Source organism: Trachinotus anak, unplaced genomic scaffold, assembly GCF_046630095.1.
Source record: "Trachinotus anak isolate AG129_WGS33_773 ecotype Australia unplaced genomic scaffold, CSIRO_AGI_Tana_v1 ptg000002l, whole genome shotgun sequence".
Lineage (NCBI taxonomy): Eukaryota > Metazoa > Chordata > Actinopteri > Carangiformes > Carangidae > Trachinotus > Trachinotus anak.
Genome location: NW_027273853.1, coordinates 21,300,290 through 21,319,792, shown reverse-complemented (window position 1 = coordinate 21,319,792; position 19,503 = coordinate 21,300,290). Strand labels below are relative to the sequence as shown.

Sequence of the window (19,503 nt, the reverse complement as noted above, 5' to 3'; positions counted from 1 at the left end):
ATGTAAGATAGAGCAGTTTGCAGACTCTTCTTCTCTATCTATGCTGAAACAGATTATGAATGTGGTACTAAGTTGTAGCATCTGCAAAAAATTACCCTAAGTCAACCAAAAAAACGTAAAACTACTGGAGGTACAATTACAACATCCATATTTACAATTAAAGCATTTTTGGGGCCATTATAACTAATTTAATTAGGTAATCTAATTGGAATACTTATTTTTTGTTAGTTTACATGCACACATAATTCAACCTGATGAGAGCTCTATGGAGCTATAATGAGCCACTTTGGGAGAAGCAGCATCTCCACCATGAGACATGATGCCTCTCAAACAGCAGCATTGTTGTCAAGTAGCAACACTTTAGGAAACACTGCTTCAGCTTTGCATGGTGCAGTTATTTGAATATGCATGTAGTGTGTAGAGTGTAGTTCTATCACAGATCACTGAGATCAGCTCAAAACATGGACCCATTTGAGGCTACACATATTTAACAGGTCACAAAATCTCTCACAGCAGTGACCTGACTACAAAGCAGACTGGCATCAGACTGGGTGAAACCTAAATTTTCAGCTGGTTTTGGTGTTAAAATACTTGGTCAGTAACTCTTTAGTAAGTTGCAAGTCTTAAAACCTCAGCTGCCACAGTGTCTCCTAATGTCCATATAAATATACAGTATGTATTGATGAACACTGACTCTGAAGTATATAGATATATACCAGTGTATTCAGGGAAGCAGATGGACAGTGGTGATTTGCTGATCTTGGTTTCAAAGAGGTCCTTCTTATTCAGGAAGAGGATGATGGAGGTATCCTTAAACCACTTGTTGTTACAGATGGAATCAAAGAGCTTCAGAGACTCGTGCATGCGGTTCTGTAGGAGACATTAGCATGGGCTTAATGGGCTTTAAAACATAACATATATTCTCACACACACACACATAATGTAGATTCTGAGACATGTATTTAAATGAAATGTAAATGTGTTCAGAAAACACATGCAAACTTCTGCACACAAGCAATCAAGATAACACATACCGCGCACACACTATTGAAACAGAGAGGAACAAAAAGAGCAGAACAAAAGTACTGTGGAGTTCCTCTTGTCTATGGACACAATGTTTTTCTGCTGCATGTTGAGCATATATTTGTCTGTGTGTGTTGATCACCAGCAACAGGAATTATTAATAAGCTGCTTGCTGCCAATGAGTTAAACAAAGCCATGCAATTTTAGCTTGTTAGCTGTGCACTACTGTCTGCTCTTACTGAAGTTCACTGAATAAGTGATCACTTAAAGATACCCTGTGGAGTCTTTGACCACTGGGGACACTGCAGAATAATGTTTTGTATGAATTGCATGTTCAGCATATGCATGAGGACAAACCTACTTGCCATGAGCAAAAATGTATGTATACATTTTAGCAACTGCAGAAGTCAGCAACAGTTTTGTGGAAACAATAAATTGTAAGGTAGCAGTGTACCATAAAAGGAAGAGAGGCAGAAGAAGAAAACTGATGTCAACAGTGCACATTACATTAAAAGCCTTGCAAGTGTTTTTTGGATGGCAAATTGAAATACTTGAACTAACTCAAAATTTTTAGACCAGCTACACACAATGTAAACAAGATTTCAAAAATGCTGTTTACAAAGAAAACTCCACAGGGTTATAATGAATAAATACTATGTTAAAAACAATATATTATTCATAAATGGAAATACTGTTGAATTTTAAAACTAAGCTGAAATGGTTACAAAGCATGAAAACTTCAGTCAATCATTGAAACTATCGCTAAAACATTAAAGATTTAATTAATTTTAGTATTTGATTTTTTCATCATTAGGCACTTCTTTATATGATGTTTTTTTTCCCACTAAACCACTGCTTCTCTAGATTGAGTTGTAAGCAATGCTGCAATTCTTTGTTAACAAACGTGCTTTATAAATCAGACTACCTTGACTTTTTCTCACCAGAATCCACTGTTGTGTTCGCTAATTAAATCTGTTAAAAGCAAACTAGCTGTTGGCAATACCTCTTAATGCTCATGCAAAAAAATAAAATATAAAAAATCTGGAAACATCAATACACATTCATGACATCTAGTTGCACTGCATGGAAGTGCCTAATGAAGAAAACAGACTGATTCATTTAAAGAATGAGTTGAAAGCAGTTTCTCTTTGGTTGTGATCCTTTATTGCCAATGAAGAACAGATGATTGATGGGGCTCATCAACCAATCAGATTAGTGGAAAAACAGAAATGTTGCTAATTACTGCAGATTCAGGCAATGCAGTCTCATATACAAAGGACTGACAGAAGACAGGAGGTTTGAACAGTTAATAGTAATTTAGAGGAGGAACTTAGGGATCAGACAGAAATACACACAGACACACAGAAGTAGATAGATATATAGATAGATAGATAGATAGATAGATAGATAGATAGATAGATAGATAGATAGATAGATAGAATTCCTTGGTTAACAACACAAAGAGGCACTGCTTTCAACTCTTGGTGTGTGTATTAACCTATCAGGAGGTTTCATACCTGTCTGTGCGTGGAGCATCTGTAGAAGATCTTACTGCTGATTGTTAGAGAGGACAGTCGATGGCGAGAGTGACAGGAGGAGTGGAAGGAGCCAGAGATGCTGCAGGGCGGAGCTTAGAGCAGGAACAGAAAATGCAAGGCCCCCCCCCCCCCCCCCCCATGATAAGGTCTGACCAAATTATCTAACTGCTAAGGAAAGGTGCTCCTCACGGCAGCAACATTCAAAGTGACGCACCATTACATGTCAATAACATAATTACTTAGCCTTAGTGCTGTTGGATTCTCTTAGCGCCATGGTTTTCTTTTCCTAAGTCCTTATGAATCATCTTGAATGAATTCTCACATCTTTCCTTGACCTCATGATGTTTTCCATTGAGGTCAAGGAAAAGTGGTTAGTAAAGTATTTTTGACTTTTCAACCGCTGCCCATGTCTGTGTGTCTGTGTACCAGAGTGTTGTCAGAGAAACAAGACAAAGACAGCCAGAGGAAAACACAATGCAAGCAGTTCTTGAATAGAAGGAAGTATGTAGAAGTATGTATTATAGAGGTAGTGCGTGTGGCACTGGATGTGTTTGTGTTCATACGGCACACAGATGTATATATCGATATACAGTTAAAACCTCTAGCATGGGGCCAGTGGTCTATTATTTCTTTCATGTCCTAAATAAGAACAAAAGAAACCCACAAACCAAACTGACATCCTTTTCTGGCACCTTATAAATCTTGCGGTAGCAAATGTATATATTTTAGGTACTGCACTCTTAATCTCAAATTTTTCATTTATCTTCCTCAAAAAAGGCCTTAGAAGTTATTAAAAAGTCCTTAAAGGCTTTGGTAGATGGAAATGTTGGGAAATGTTGAGAAATGTTTTTGAATTTGATTGCAGGCTGGTGGGAGACATTTTACTACTGCCAGCTGCATTAGCCAGGAAACCTGTCTCATAATAGGGAAGTGTAGACTTTAGAGAAGTCTTTTTTTGGATAGTGCATCCATCCATGTTGTTCTGCTTTTCTGCTCCAGGCCACGTTAACTTGTATTAATTATATCATTAGGAGTTACTATATATGCTGGTGGGAAAAAGTATAAAAAAATATTGGTTTTCCATTATACGTTCATACTTTGGCTGATATAATAACATAACTTGGTGAACCATGCAGAAACCCTGAGTGAGCAGCAAAGGAGAATGCTGGATGTATCTGACAGTAGAACTGACAGAAGACTTCTGAAAAACATTTGGTTATTTGCCTGGTAATTGTAACTCTTTTATAACAACACATAATGTTGCTACCATTACCAGACCTACAATCGTGACTGGTAATTTTCCTTTTTGGCACACATCTTACCTTGTGTACTTCTATTTCTGTTAGGTTTAGTGGATTTCTCAAAGACACAAACAAATAACAATGGAAAAACAATGGATCTGAACTTGTATTTCAGTTGTGTACTATGTAGGTGTAGGGTAACAGAACTCAATCACATTATTATGGTAAAAAAGCCTCTTAATTAAAATATGTTTTATCATTGCACTGCACTCTGATTGAGTGAGGAATCTATATTAAAATATGCAACACACAAACTACAACCCGTTTGTGAGTATTTTATGATGGATAGTTACGTTCCTCATCTGACGTTCTTCTGGCACTCCCAGCTCAGAGGGAGGCTTGATGACATCTGCATAAATAGAGCAGCTACTGAACACAATTTCCCTGCCTGGAATTCTCCAAGGATACACTTCAGGCTTTTAAATAGCAGTGAGCACTGTGCATTCAAATCAGCTTATTTGTTTTAGACGACATGGCGTCATCTTTATAGCCACATGGTGGGTTGTGGCCTTTTGTTGAGGAAATACTACACCATTGTAACTGCTTTACCATTCACAGACATTTATTTTAATAAAACATCAAATCGCCCAGAGCCCTCGACGTTCTCCAACACTGACTGTTTTCCGATGTGCAAAAGTTATTGTAAACCAAAAAGAAATATTTATTCAGTGATCATATATTAAAGGTATTTAATTCTAGGTTTTCCTTTAAGTTAGGTCAATAAAGTATTTTTCAAAACACACTATGTATTTCAGAATCCACACTCACCAAAATTTGGCTTTAGTGTAACCTAATGTATGCAAATTACTATACCTGTCCTTCCCATTATTTAAAGCAGATCATTTGCTCTTTCCAGACTGCAACTAAATTTACAGTGTCTATCCAGGCAACAATGTTTTGCATAGAGAAAAATAACTCACAGATACAATTATCCTTTGTATTTTTACACAGGAACCATCCAGCAGTGTGTGTACCAGAGCTGGAGCACTGTCCAATTCAATGTTTTGTTAAACAAACAAACAGTACTTTCAGTGGAGCCTTCAGTTGTATTCGGTTGATTTATTTACATGTTCTGTTAGTCAGCACGTTCAGCAAGAGGAAGAGGAACAGGAAGGTGTACCAAAAGGAGATCCAGAGGAAACACTGTGGAATTCCACAGAATTAATGTTGTGTTTTGATAGTGAGAAAAGTATGAAGGCAAACCAGTGTGATAAGCCTATATGTCAGATGATGTGACAGATGTAAAATAAGAAAAGCAGAAAGTCCGCCTATAAATCCTGTCATTCCTAAGTCATTCTATAACATGAATATCTTTCATGCCTTAATTTATGTAGCAGCTCATGAAAGAGCAACAGAGACATTTATCCATTCCTGTCTCAGGCTGTTACACAGACCATGTGTTTAATGTCAGCTTACATGTTCATTCTACATGAACAAGCAAACACTCTGTCCTTATACTAGCTATTATATAGCCTGTGTCAATTTATATTAAGAGACTATTTGCAATGTTGTTCCACATCCTAAACATACAAAATAGCTCTGGATAGACTACAATACAACTCTATTTTTATATAGTGTCTGTCTTTTAACGATGTGTTCCAATATTTACCGTATAAATGGGTCATAAGGCTACATAGTGACAGAGAGAAGGCCTCAGTGAGAGGGGCAGAGACAGAGGGAGAGAGGGCATACATGTGGACATGTGTCCTTACCGTGGTCTCGTCCTCATGCAGCACCTGGTCGTATCCGCTGAGTGCCACACAGAAAATGATGGCTGTGACATCCTCAAAACAGTGGATCCACTTCTTCCTCTCCGACCTCTGACCTCCCACATCAAACAGCCTAGTTGCCACAGAGAGAATGCAAGATATTTTTTACATGTAACTATACAGAGGCACAGGGTCTCATCAATTCTGTCAGTTTTTTTCTCTTTGTAAATTCTATTCTTGAATGTGCCAGTAACTAGTGCATTTTGATGTGTAGCATCACTGGGGAGATTGTGTGACATTTCCTCTAACCTGTGTATTTGCTCAGTAATACATTGAAGATAAGACGGCCATTACTATGTCCGGGCCATTGGAGATTTACTGACAATATCTTTCTTTTATGGTGCTTTTTGGAAAATGATGATGATTTAGACCTGATTTATACTTCAGAAGATACATTGAAATTACTTAATTTTAACACAGAATCATACATAAGGTACACGAGTCTGCTGTAGCATTCATTTGACCTCTGATCAGTTCAATCTCTGAATGATCTGTGTGGCTAGGAGAGCATTAATCTTTATGGGTTTGAATTGCTTGATGGAGACTTGTTAGCTAGGTAGCTAAGCTGTAATAACTGAAGAAAACAGTAGCAGCGCACACAACTCCTTACACTGATGATGGCTTATGGTTGAAACGCGTTTGTTGATTGTCCCATATTAAATATTAAGTCTATTTCAGTATGAGAACGAACATCTACTTTGCTGTCTGATTTGTGATCTAGTAACTATAAAGTATAAATGAAAGTGTTTTGATATCCAGTTTTAATATTCCATTCATATTTTTGCTGGCCAAATCAAATGGTGAGACAGTGAGACTGTTCTGACCTTAGGAGGAATTAGTCTGTGAGTGCTGTCTTACGCTGCACCATAATCCACAGAGAGAGAACAGTGGCAACACCACAAGTCACTGGGCAACTTCTGACAGGACAAGTAAAAGACCATCTGATGGTACATGTACAGAGCACAAGCTACGGCCTTATGAGGAAAACAGCAGAGCTGAACCTGTCAAGCTAACTCAACAAGAAAAAATAGCTCACAAACAGGATACGTTATCTGAGACTACATTCACCTTTTCAAGTAATCACCTCATGTCTTGATAAGATGGGAATGACCACTTTCTCCTGTATAAGTTGTATTTTTGAGTTCTAAATGTGACCAGTATAATGGCAGGTTAATGGTTTATGCCCAGTACAAGTATAGTGTTGTCTCCCACTCACTGCCTCAGTGTCAGCAATAGCAACTGAGCTGACAATATTTAGGCTTCTAGACAAAACACACCCTGCGCACCGCCTACTCACCTGTAAGCGTAACAGTAGAAACATAATTTAGCAGAGCTAACATCGATCTGCATGTTTAAAATACATGTGTGCGTCTGAACAATAAATATGGTGTAAGTACATGACAAAGACTGAGACAGACAGCAAGAGTAAAAGTGAAAGAAATATCATTAACAGAAGAGGGGCAGATGTAGTAATTAAATTAGAGCTCAGGCTAAGACACCTCCCCTCTTTCCTCCTACCATCCCATAATGCCTCTCCTCCTCTCTGCTATCAGTCCCATAGCTCCTTGCACTAATTGAATCAGATCTTATTAAAAAGGCAGACAATCATAAATATAGACACATGTTTAACGCATTTAATTTTATTAATTACAGACTGGAGTTCCTACTGTAAGCATGGATAGAGGAGCGGACAGATAGATGGGTAAAAGGGAGTACTAGTGAAAGTAGAAGAAAAAGGGGACAAATATGAAGCTACAAATATCACTGACTGTCAAGAGTTAATTCTGACCTGAAGTGAAGGTTTTTGAAGGTAAAGTGTGTCTCAACGATGCCTGTGGTCTTCACTCGGGTCCTCAGGATGTCCTGCTCTGTCGGCTGGTAGTCTGCTGCACCAATCCGATCTAGGCTGTCTAGGTAGCTGCACAGACACACAAAGAAGCTACCATAAGGTACTGTAACAAAGCATAGCAGGCCTGTCAACCTTTGGGTTCCTTCACATGCTGAAACTGTGTGCATTGGGTTGTTGTGAGGGCAATACTCAGTACACAAAGAGTTTGGCGGCTGGTATCTTTTTATAGTTTTTCCAAAACCAAGAACATGATGGCAAAAGCACAATGAATGGATTAATCTGCACTCTAATGTCAGCTGCAGTTGTTAGCATGTCTGGCTAACTAGTTTACTACCTATAGAAGTAACTGTAACCTAAAATTAAGGTTTCTTTGTTTAAAAAAATTCTGCGAGGGTAAATCTGGCCGTTATCATTGTAACCTGTACATTTGCTGTGTGAAAACTGAAAGCTTAACGTAGTAACAGTTACTACCGGGAACGGGGCTTCAGGTCAATCACTAGCTCCATGCATCTCACCTCTTAGTCTCATTTAGTGTAGGAGTATGATTACTTCAAATGGATCTATCTGCATTCAAGTGTAAACCTAATGATGTATGTTATGGCTCAGGTGGGCTCAACAGTTAACATTACATAACAAGCACAATGAGACAGCCACCCACAGGATTACTGTCATTAATAATGAGAGTAAATGCGCTTCTCTACTTTCCCTCTATTGACGGCAGTTTCTTACCTCTACCCAGAGGTCAGAGGTCATCTACAGATCAACACTGCTATAACAGGTAGGGAATCTATGTCCTTCTTATCCCTGTTGGACAATTTACATAAAATGAAATAAAAAAATCTTTTAATTTGCTTTAGATTGCTTTAAATTTTACTTTGATTTACTGAAAAACAAAAGAATCTATAGTAGTAACGTCAAGGATTGCATAAATTTCCAATGATTCAAATTTCCTGTGTAAAATACGAAGAGAAACTAAGTTTGCACATTAAGTAGCCACTTGATAAGCGGTGAGAAAGGGAAGAAGGTAGGCGAGATGACTCTGTTCAGTTATGTAATGGAATATCCCTGGAAGTGGACCTTTATTTTTTAATGTAGAAATATAAATCAAATAATCCTGAACAGCCCAGTTCAAGAGATTCCTTCTCTCAGCACTTGGAGGGCGGTTCTCCTGCACATAACTGCATCGCTGGCACAATGCAGCATTTAAAATGACAACACTGCAACTTGCAGGTTTAAAATGACACTTCAGCAGTGTGGAGGGACGCCAGTGAGAATCTTTTATTGGGATCACATGTCATGCATCCCTTACTTACTTTTAACCCCCTGTATTTTGCCTCTGCTGAGTTATAATGGTGTAACGCCCTCCTTGGAAGGTTTTATCCTTTGCATATTCTGTTCTGATAGACAGCTTCACACCTAAAATCAGGTGCAGACTGAGGGCTCTGCAGCTCAACCATACTAATTATTTTTCCACACAACAGCTATTCAGACATTGGTATTCTAGGACTGACAGTCAGGCAGTAAGTCAGAAGAGCAGGAGAGAATATAATATACCCACATCATGCATCCATCTAGTGTAATGGATGTTTTTATTTATAGATCGGTGAGAGTGTTGTTTGAGAGCTTTTAAATGGATGCAGTTACTTCCAAGAGCACAAGAGAAAAAGATAAAGGAGATATTTGGCTGATGTTACCAAGAAGAAGATGGCGCGCGCGCACACTCGCACACACACACACACACACACACACACACACACACACACACATTGCACTTGCACACAGCTTCAGTGGTAAGAACTATTGATTACACAGAAAGGGGATATGGGTTAGATCAGGGTTTGGAAAAGAAGCAGCTAAGGAGAGTTAAAAGGGAGCAGACAAGGCGAAAGCATTTTTCTCCTGGGCCACAATGAAGCGATCTGCTGGACCTTTGACTTGTTTTTAAATTGAAAATAAATACAAACATGTAGCAGGTTGTAAACAAATCTGTGTGCTGCACTCATAAAGAACCACCTGTCAGGATGAATGACAATGATTTGGTGTCATGACACATTTAAATTTGCAAAATAAAGGCAGTCAAACAATTCAGAACACCTCATTACAAATGCAGTCCTAAAGCAGGATCACTTTTAAAGCGTGCCTCAGACCTAAACTAAAATATGTGAAAAATACTGTGGGTATATTTTATAGTCAAATATATTCCAATACTTTCTGAAATGTGAGGGATCTGACCCTCATTCCATTACAGGACTGCATTAAAGCCAATGAAATTGTAATTCTTTCTTGTTTAGTTTTTTCAATTCTTCACCTGTGTAAAAATTAGAAATGTTAATTTTGTTTTGTTCTTATTTTCCAATGATAGTACTGCGGTATACTGTATTCTTTCTTACACACAGACAAACACTGCTTAACAAGCTGTATAAGTAAAAACAAAACAAAAACTGAACGCAATGTTAGTGATAATGGAGCAGTTTAATGAGCTGACCAGGCTGTCTGTCCCTCATGTTACCTAATGATGGCTGTAATGTACATTTTTGTTGACCGACAACTGAAAGAAGAGTGAGAAGTTTAGAGGATTTTTAGCAAATTTAAATGTATATTTCAGTGTGGACAGAAACTTTTTCAGAAAACACTTTGGGTAGCTGAGAAAAGGATATTTCATAGATGAACAGATTTTTCAATTAATACTGATAATAATTGCTGGATAAAGCCCAGTATCTGCTCTACCATGTGTCAACTTTTTTTTCCTGACAGATTGTCAAGTCTCCAGTATTTTTAAAGGAACTATTAACACCTAAAAATGTTAGTCGGCTGCAGTGAAATTTGCCACTATTGCTGGAGCTTATTGCTGTCACTGTTATGACCTTTACCACCACAGGAGGTTGAACCCTCTCTGAAAAGAGGCAGTCTGCTCCTCCTGCTTGCTGTTTTTACTCCACAGTCACTATTCATACAAGTATTTTTGACATGAACTCATACTAACACAAATGCTGACATTATTTCATGCATGGAACTGCTGTCCCCTGAAGATTTTATCATTGTGTGGCCTGGTTTGTAGCTGGCATACAGTATGTGGACCACCACTGCATTAGTCTTTTTCCTCATCCTGACACTACTCTTCATGGTGCACTAAGTCGATTAACACCATGCCCCAGTGTATGCTTGTCTCATTTCCCTGGTGATGTGCAGCATTATAGATTATCACTGAAAGAGTGTTGGGCACAAAAGAGACAACCAGAGAGAATGTTGTCTTGGAGGTGATAATGACAAGGCCAAGTGCATTTGTGTGTTTCCAGCATAAGAAAGCTACTGAGTTCTCCTGACAAGCTGTGATATTCAACACCACCCCCTCAACAGTCTGTTAACACACACACACACACTCCACCCCTCCCTGTTTCAGAGACTTCTCTGCCTCCAGTTTTGTTAATGTGTACAAAGACTCATCACACTGACCACTAATTAACATCAACTAAAACAGTGACTTGATGCTAAAGTGGACCGGTCTTTAGTGCCAAGTTAGAGCACAGTCATATTGATCACTTGCTGTAATAACTCAAGTGCAGTGAGCTTATATTAGCCAATTACACTGGCATGTGGTTCACCACAGAAATAAAATCCATCAAGCCAGGGCAACAAATTATAATGCAGTAGCTTGCCAAGCCTACATTCACTGTACTGTAAAAGAACAAGGCAGTTTACATCAAAACCCTTTGATCTATCAGTATAGGTGACACTTCTTCAATACATGCCAACATACTGTATCTGAAAGAACATGCAAAATATGATTTGCCAAAGCAAATATATAAAAATTATGCCAATACATTTGCCTTGAAATAGGGCATATATAAAGAAATACACATTAAAGCATGACTACGATTTTTACCCAGGAGAGGTCGGCTCAACTGTCCTGCTTGATAGCTGTTGCTAAGGAACCAGCTTTTAGATTTTTAGATGTCTCGCCTGCTGTGATGTTCTGACACATATTTACAACCAGCACTTGTCACTTCTACAGAAGCTGCAGTGACATGATGCAACATGATACGACCTGGCCACAATATAAAAGGGACCTGAATCAACAGAGGAATAAACCCGTCATTTTTTAGCAGGGAGACGAAGAGGAAAATTAACCAGGAAACTTCATGCAAGCAACGAATTCGCACACCTGACAAGATCCTACTTAAGTAGCTTTGCATTATGGCCTGTTGAGATGTTCAATTATGTTAATTAACCAAATGCAAAGCATGTTGCAGAATCAATATCCGTAGCAAAGAGCTGAGAGTTATGCCATTTCGTCCAGCATTTAACTACAATGCTAAACAGGTACACGGATTGCCTGCTATTAGTGAGCACTATGCACTTGATCAATTTCATGTCATTCATTTAATTCTCTCTTGCAATGTAATAAACCAATGCAACGAGGCCACGCTAATGTCCAGAGTCCATTTAACTACTTCATCTGACATTTTAATGTCATTGCATGTGTGTGTATGGAGGATGGAGGCCAAGTGGCTACATGCACACCGTTGTGTCACAAAGGCAGGGGATGTAAATCATAGACAGAGCATATGTGTATTGTAGTAAATAGGTCAGTACATGCAAGGCATTTGCACACAGATAGAGAGAGAGCAGTGGCTTCAGGGAGTACTTTCCTTTTTCAGAATAGAGCTTTCTGCTTTCTATGTATTAAAAACTCACATTACATGCGCGTGCGATTACAAACACATTCCCACACAAAACCCCCTACTCTTAACATAACTTTCTTCACTAAATTACCAAACTGATCTGACATCTGACAACCCTAACCCAAAAGACTGACAACATGTCTTAACTTTGGAGAAATATCAGACACACACACACACACACACACACACACACAGTCAAACTGAGTGTGGTCTGATCATGTGATATCTGTCCTATCAGTTCGTTGGCTGGTTGGCCTGTTCTACTCCACAGGCCCCAATATAATAGGAAGTGCGCATCAATCTTTAATGTGACATTTAACATAGACACACAAACTGACAGACAGACACACACACACACACACACACACTGAGCCAATGTTGTTTGAGTTAACTGACCACATGTAAATGTTGATAGGAGTCAACTCCTTCCAAGACGTCTGCCCCAATGAGAAATTGGTTCTCTCTCTTTCTCTCGCCATCCTTCTTGCTCTCTCCTCATTTTGGACTTATTGACTCGCCCTTTTCTCCTTTTTAGTCCCATTTGTCCTGCAGTCTATATCGTTCAATCATGTTTTCTATTCCTACCCTTCTACACTTCTGTTTTATTCTGTAAATTCCTCATATTTAACTTTCTTTCCCTTATCTCACTCTATCCTTCCACTATATTACTATATCCTATCCTTGTTATTATAGTGATCCACGTGATCCAAATAGGTGCACTTGCTGTGATCTCTATAGATTTGGTTTTTTATTTATTCTATTCAGTTATCATGTTCGGAATTGAACTGCTGGTCGTTTGCCTCCTATTTATAAGTAAGCAATAAGACACAACAATGAACACTTGCACAAAATAATATATAAGATGTTGTTCCATCAGACATGGCATGAAGCAGAAGTTCTGTTGCTATGGTTACACTGAAAATGGTGGCATATATGATTTTACCAAACACCTATTAGCCAGTCACAGACAGTTAATTAAAATATGTTGTATGGAGTTGGTGGCCATCATGCAAATAATACAGTGCCTTACATTGGTTTGATAGTATAAGCTATGGTCACTTCATCCATGGCTGTAGCCTGCTGTACCAGAGAGGTGTATAGCATGTGTACTGCACACAGAAACATCGATCAGTGACTCCCTCCATCATTCTACTGCAATGTTCCTTCATGTCACTCTGTGTAATTTCTCTGGATGTACGGTACACAGTTAAACTAGGGGAACACACACAAACATGGCACTTGAAGGAAATTACCCCCCCATTTTCGCTCCCTGTGTTTTCCCTGCTGCGCCTCTCCACCCACACACAGGCACTCAGCATAAATCAGGCCTGGTAGTTTGAATGGTGATTGACTGTGTGTCTTAGTAGTACAGTGTATGATTGCATTTAGAAGATTATAAATACATAGAGGTGTGTGTATGTGTGCATGGGTTTATAGTGGGTGGGTGGATTGGGGGGGTAATGACTGATCTATTGATCTGGACTTGAAATAAGGAATCAGCTGGGTGGGTGAAACACACACACACACACACACACACACACTGTGCTGACTCAGTGATACGGTACTCCTGGGAGTGCTATACAAACATCACTACATTCAGAACACACACGTTTTGTCCAGTCGTCCACTGTAAACACAAACCTACATTAGTTCATAGCCAACAAAAAGATGGTAAATGTGCCCAATTTCTAAGATGATGGTGTGAATTACATGTAAATTATGAGATGATAACAGCAGCCACAAAACTCAGGAGCTTCATTTGGTTGTGATGGAGCTGAAGCATCTTCAGATGAACTGTAGCTCAAAATCTATTTTACAGCTAACCTGACACACACTAATCCAATTGAATAACTTTTCAATTACCCACCCCTAACACATGCATTATACACAAATAAATGGCCACATGTACGTACTACTGTGCTGAATCATTGAGCTGGTACTCTCGGGCGCGACTGAAACACTCCTGGATGCCAGAGTCGGACCACAGACGAATCATGGCGGAGAGCAGCTCAGCGGAGTAAGGCTCCGTGTCCTCCATACGACTGACGACATCACACACCATCTTAGCATCCGCCTAAAGGTGACACAAAAGGGAAGAAGCAGCAGGTTAGTAATCTTAGCAGCCTGAGTAGGAGCAGGATCTTTTGAATGACTCTAAAGGTGCTGAAATGTACCATTATTAAAACAAACACAAACATCACACTGAGACTGTCAACCTGTACCACGCATTTTGAACAATGTGCATCTGTGTAAACAAAGATTATTTGTTCAAGTGTTCTACGTGAGAAACAATGCATGCAATTTGACTGTGCATGTGTGAAAAATGTAAATGTAGAGCTATCAGAAACAACAGAAAAGCTAGAAAAAAATTTGTGATCCAAAACGGGAGGGTTAACATAGATGGAGGAATAAAAGGAGAGAAGAGGAGGTTAGTGGTAACAACTACTACAGAAGGTGATTACTGTAGATGACAGAAGAAAAGAGCAAGATTAAGGGGAGAGAGAAGAATGAGAGTGTTTTCAGTTCACTTTGGTCCATTTTCTTGGTGAAAAGCTTTCACAAAAGCATCATTTAAAATCCATGTGTCATTACAGACCCTGAGCCAGGGCGGATACAGAAACACCACAAAGCCACTGCAGTTTATGGAGAGGCACGAGTTTAAAATTCTGTTGTAGTATCATCATACTGTAGTGTGGGCAAACCTTGAAGAAAATGCTTAACCAACTCTTTTAAAAATCCTGCTGACTTGGCTTGGACAAAGGTACAACTTCCTTGTCTTTGTGTAGCTGCAGAAGGCCAAAGAGGGGGCTGTTGTCATGCAGCAGTGATCTGGTTCTGGGTCCTTCAGGGGCAGAGACTGTTGGTCTGCACTGGGCCCCCTCCAGACAAAGAGGCAGATAATTCAGCTGCTGGTAACTGACATAACTGAAAGGGAGTCAGTGACTTAAAACCTAAAGCTGTTTGGGTCATATGATTATTGACAGTCCAGTCAGTCAAGTGCCAAGCTGCCAGCTCTGGTTCTCATTAAGCTATTTAAATAGCTTTTGACTACTTGATTTAATTCATATTGTAAAATTTAATGTCAGAGAAAGAGATAACATTTATTCACCGAGATGCTTTTGGCAGAGTTTAATCAGTATAATTTGTGATTATGCATATTACATATACATATGCATATACAGTGCACTATAAGCATCTATTTAATAAAATAACTTCCTTGTTTCTTCAAAGGTTACAAAATCCTGCCCTGTCTTGCATGCATGAGTGTTACAAGATGATTTCTGAAACATTATATTTCATTGTTCAATTTATTTTAGACACGTCATCCTGTGTTTATGGAAAATCTTTCTAGCCACTTAGCTATGAGTAAACCTGCTGCAGAGACTTCAGTTAGATGCCTCTGCCATTACCAGCGTCTTGTCTGAATCCAGCAGTGGGTCCCCACCCCCACTTGCCTGCTCTCCTTTGCTCTTTGTGGTTATTGATTTCTGTTCCTGGCACTTGCCTCTTCCTACATGATCATTCTTGCATACAGTAATATTCCTAGGGCCCTGACCTTTGTACTTTATACGTTTGGTGGCTTCATATGCTGATAAACTAGAAAGACTTTTACAGCAGCACACTGTGTACACAAACTCTGTGCAATGGCAGAAATATTCAGTACGATGTAGACATATTTCAGCAGATAGATATATGTAAATGAGCATCATATATGTTTATATAGATTAAATAAACAAGAAATAATAAGAAATTACAAAAAATAAATATATTTAACATAAATTATAGTAGTAAAAATAATATCTCAAATGATAACAGCTTTGTGTTTGTGGTGAGTCTTAAGGCATCTACTGTTTGTAAAATATAAATTCCATTAAAAAGACATTTGCAATTAAGAGAATGAGAGTTACAAGAAAAGGGGAATGGTTAATTCATCATTTATATTTCATGAAATTGTAACAGAATGACCACTGTGCAAGCATTTAATTGAAAACTGCCATATATCACGACTAATTCTATCCCTGTCTGTATTAAAAAATGTGCACTTAATTTATTACAGAGGTAGATATTACGTAAAATCTAGCGATGCACTGTTTCCGTTTGTCAAGTCTGACCTGCCAAAGTTTGATTTTGGCTGATTTACTTTCTAAGAATAGTAATTTAAAGCTAAGAACATTTTGTAACTTTTCTGTAATGGACAATTCAATCATATGTTGTGTATATTTAAAACAAATTGACTATTCACTATTAAATAACTGTTAAGGGCACACTCTCTCTCTCTCTCTTATCTTAATATGGGAATATCTACTTTTTAAATAAATAGGATACAAAAACTAACTACTTTGTATCAAACCCACTGGCTCAAATTCTCTGAGTGAGCAAGCTTGAAATATGACCCATGGTACAATACACCTGCTGTACGGACACACACATAGGAATCAAACATACAAATAATGTAACATTAGTCCAGTATATACAGTTTCAACCTATTTCTATACATGTGACATATTCAGCAGCGCCCTAGAGATAGCTGAGTCAGCAAAACCAAATACATAACATAGTGATCATAGTTAAATATCTAGGCTACTGTACTGCACTGAAATCGATGCGATCGAACGCTATACCTGCTTAACTCCATCGCTGGAACAATAGAAGAAGAATTCAATCCTTTTTTTTAAACCAATGAAACAGTATAACATCAGGATGAGTGTAGTCATCCCCCTTACTGTAATTTTATCCAGACATTATAATTAGATTGCATAGCACTCACACTGAAATTACAGTAACTGCAGGCATGATGTGTTTGAGTTTCCACATTGTCCTGAAATTAAAAGAGTGCAGAGCAATCGGGAGGAGATAATAACAGGTCACATGAGTTTGGAGATCTGACAGGGTATGCATATGTTCCTCCAGCATCACCAGGCAACAGTGCCAGGCTAACCCTGCGTCCTCTTACAAAGTCAAGAAAGCTAATGGTGTCAGCAAAGGCTTCTCCAGCAGGCAGGACATTACCTCCTCTCTTTCCTTTCTTCCCTCCCTTTTCTTATTTATCTATTCTCCTCTTTTTCCTTTCTCCTCATGTTCTTCTCTTTCCCTGTCTCATCATTGACAAAATCAAGGCCCCTCACTGTTTCTGTAAACAGTAAAAAAAACAACTTTTAACTGAATTTGTCCTCTAAACCTTTTTGTCTACAATGTGTAAGCAATTGTGGCACCTAGGCAGCTTTCACACCAAACGTGTTTGGTTCATTTCAAATGAAGTTTACATCTTCTGTGTGGTTCGTTTGTGCTGGTTTAAAAGTTGTCATCAAATTCTGGTGCAGATCAAACAACCAAATGTTTCCATAGTGACGAACCAGTGCGGTAAGATGGTCCATATATGTATAAAAGTCTCAGACCACTTTCTAATTTACATATATATATATATATATATATATATATATATATATATATATATATATATATATATATATATATAGAGAGAGAGAGAGAGAGAGAGAGAGAGAGAGGGCAGCAGTGCTCAGCTGAGGAGACAGGCTTTTATATATATTTCAGTGGGTCACAAAAATAAATCCTCTCATGTCCTGCTTGACAATAAACAAGGTGACTATTTTCCACAACAACTTTCTATTGGCCCCTCACCCTCCATCTCTCTCTCTCTGTTCTAATCAAGGGGTTGGAAACAGACTATTCTGAAACAAGAGGGGGAAATGACATGTCTTATAAATAGGCTCACTAAAAGAACAGGAGAATAAAAGAATTTGGTCTACAATCTTTTCTGAGTGTGTGTGGAGGAGAGAAAAAGACAATTGTATTCTGATTGCCTCATAGTTCTTACACTCAGTAGAAGTCTTGGTCTTTTCTTGGTGGAAACACTGTATGAAAAAAATCTAAACATGAGAGGGGCAAGGCATGATTCATTTGCTCTCTGACACTGTGGCCAGACCTGTCTTTGAAAAAAGCAGCTATGGCAGTGACAATGTCTATAAGCCACATTTAAACCCAAGTCCACAGTCTGATCTTTGACGCGCTGAGACACCATGACACTCCAAACATGGTGTCTTTGAAACATTAAGCTGAAGCGCTCCCCATCTGCTGTCCTCTGCTAGGCAGCGATCCCTCTTGAAGGGATTTGACTCGATGTAAATGTGTTTTTAAGCAAGGGGTAAAGCTCTGTCCCAGCTTCCTCTCTGCCACTGTCCTCGGTCCTCTCTGTCTGCAGCTACACAATGCCTGATAAGGAATGAGAAAGAGTGCATGTGTGTCTACATCTGGGTGTGTGGGTATGAATGAGGGGACAGTACAAGGAGAACTGAGCCTGATTTCTGTTTGTTCGTGTGTGTGTGTGTGTATGTGTGTGTGTGTGTGTCCAGACAAAGTGTGTCACAATTTAAGTGCTGGGCAGTGGGCCACAGACACACTTTAAACCCACAGCCAAAGCCAGGGATAGTGTCTAAACAGGCATATTGGAAGGCACAGGGACAGTATGTATGTCTGTGTGTGTGACAGTGTGATAATAATGGGCTCATTATTTTCCTTTACAGCCATCTTTGCTCTCTACTCAAAGTTCTACACATAGAGACATAAAGGAGACTGGGAAAGTAATTATCTTTTAACCTTTGCACAATTTAATTGCACACTCTTATCAAGGGAGATATAACTGGATCTATCTATAATATGAAATGAGTGAAACACCAAAAGCACACCCCTACCAAGGTATGGAAAAAAAGAAAAAAGATCCACTGAAGCATATTGCAATTTTAACCTTAACAGCCATTTACTGTAAGAAAATTGCATAATGACACACAGTGCAGTCGTAAAGTGTTCAGACCCCTTCAGTTTTTTTTTACATTTTCTTATGTAACAGCCTGTTGCTAAAATAGAAATAAAGATTCCCTCATTAATCTGTACTCAATTATTAAAAATGAAAAACTGAAATATCACACTGACATAATTATTTATGACACTTTTATTTATTTACTTTAATTTAGCTAAGATGCCTCCCATTTCTCCTGATCATCTTTGAGATGTACACCTCAAGTCCACCCATGGTACATTCAGCTGATTGGACATCATTTGGACTCTTTGAATGCACAATAGGATTATGAGAATTTCTTTGATTAGAGTTTGCAGTTGACAAATAGTCTGTTGCTCAGACTCTTTTCTGAAAAGAGTTTGCACTTTTCCTGTCATGGTTCAATATCATGCGCATGTGAACGTATTATAGACTCTGCAACTCTACAACTTACTCAGTGGGAATTCTAAGGTCGCACAAGTTTATGGCTTTATGAGTATTTAGTAACTACAAGGACATAAGGTTATAAAAAAGCCTCTAACAAGAAA

At 38.6% G+C, this 19,503-nt stretch overlaps 1 protein-coding gene across 4 annotated transcripts in view; it reads right to left on the bottom strand.

Annotated features, from left to right (window-relative positions):
- LOC139637140 (guanine nucleotide-binding protein G(o) subunit alpha) overlaps nt 1-19,503 on the bottom strand; it is an 85,876-nt gene that overhangs the window by 13,380 nt on the left and 52,993 nt on the right. For 3 of the 4 annotated variants that reach the window (XM_071505726.1, XM_071505697.1, XM_071505708.1), the window contains 4 exons: nt 14,076-14,236; nt 7,421-7,549; nt 5,575-5,704; nt 717-870 (listed from right to left, as the gene is read on the bottom strand). In XM_071505726.1, coding sequence (XP_071361827.1) covers nt 717-870; nt 5,575-5,704; nt 7,421-7,549; nt 14,076-14,236 — 574 coding nt within the window. The remainder of the gene's footprint in view (nt 1-716; nt 871-5,574; nt 5,705-7,420; nt 7,550-14,075; nt 14,237-19,503) is intronic. The other variant, XM_071505715.1, reaches the window with a different exon arrangement.